This window comes from Pygoscelis adeliae, unplaced genomic scaffold (assembly GCF_000699105.1).
Source record: "Pygoscelis adeliae isolate BGI_AS28 unplaced genomic scaffold, ASM69910v1 Scaffold766, whole genome shotgun sequence".
Lineage (NCBI taxonomy): Eukaryota > Metazoa > Chordata > Aves > Sphenisciformes > Spheniscidae > Pygoscelis > Pygoscelis adeliae.
The window spans coordinates 201,264-202,281 of NW_008825008.1; the positions used below are offsets into that span (position 1 = coordinate 201,264).

The 1,018-nt window shown below is 64.5% G+C and overlaps 1 protein-coding gene across 1 annotated transcript in view; it reads left to right on the forward strand.

The window, feature by feature from the left end:
• Nucleotides 1–51: 51 nt before the first annotated feature.
• HK3 (hexokinase 3 (white cell)) overlaps nucleotides 52–1,018 on the forward strand; it is a gene marked incomplete at its 3' end in the record, with an annotated part of 3,830 nt that continues 2,863 nt past the window's right edge. Inside the window, 4 exon segments of the mRNA XM_009326228.1 lie at nucleotides 52–162; nucleotides 248–347; nucleotides 430–613; nucleotides 786–983. Coding sequence (XP_009324503.1) covers nucleotides 52–162; nucleotides 248–347; nucleotides 430–613; nucleotides 786–983 — 593 coding nt within the window.

Consider the following 1,018-nt stretch of genomic DNA (forward strand, 5'->3'; position numbering starts at 1 on the left):
TCATGGGCAGGGAGCGGAGCCGGCCCGGTCGCGGAAGCCAACAGCTCGACCATGTTCTCTCCACAGGCTGAACTCATCTCCTGGTCCAAGGGCTTCAGCTGCAGTGATGTGGAGGGGAAGGATGTTGTGCAGTTGCTGCAATCAGCCATCAACAAGCAGGAGGTGGGGGGCTGTGGGGGTAGGGGGGCCTGGCTGGGGGCTGCCCCCATGGAGGGGCTGACGATGCTCTCACTTTGCCCCCGGCCAGCTCTCCCACGTGGATGTTGTTGCCCTGATGAATGACACTGTGGGCACCATGATGACCTGCAGCATGGGGGGAGAACCCTGTGAGGTCGCCCTGGTCGTGGGTGAGCAGCGGGCACCCCGCGTGCCAGGGTGGTGGGTGCTGGGGGGGGCTGTGCCAGTGCTCACCCCCATTGCTTCCTGCAGACACGGGCACCAACAGCTGCTTCATGGCCGAAGCACAGCAGGTGGAGATGGTGGAGGAGACCAGTGGGCGGATGTGTGTCAACACTGAGTGGGGCTGCTTCGGGGACGATGGCACCCTGAGTGACGTCCTGACCCCCTATGACCAGCGCGTGGACCAGGAATCCTCCAGCCCCGGGGAGAAGAGGTGCTCCCACCACCCCCAGTGAGGGCAGGGTGCCTGGGGCTCCCTGTCCATCCCCGAGCATGCCAGGCCCCACCAACAGGAGCACATTGCCCCCTGCGACACTCCTGGGTGCTCTCAAAGGGCTGAGGGGTCCCAGGGGGGGATGACTGACCCCTGCTTGGGCTGCACACAGGTTTGAGAAGCTGGTGGGCAGCCTCTACCTGGGGGAGATCGTCCGGCACACACTGACCGCCCTGGCTGCAGAGAAAGCGCTTTTCATTGGGAGCAGCGTTGCCGTCCTGAGGACCAAGGATGTGCTCAAGACCCAGCAGGTCCTGGAGATCATCGAGTGAGTGTCTGGGGACCAGGAGCTGCCATGGGTGGGAGAAGGTGGGGGGGATGGGTGGGTGCCCCTGTCCGTGAGCC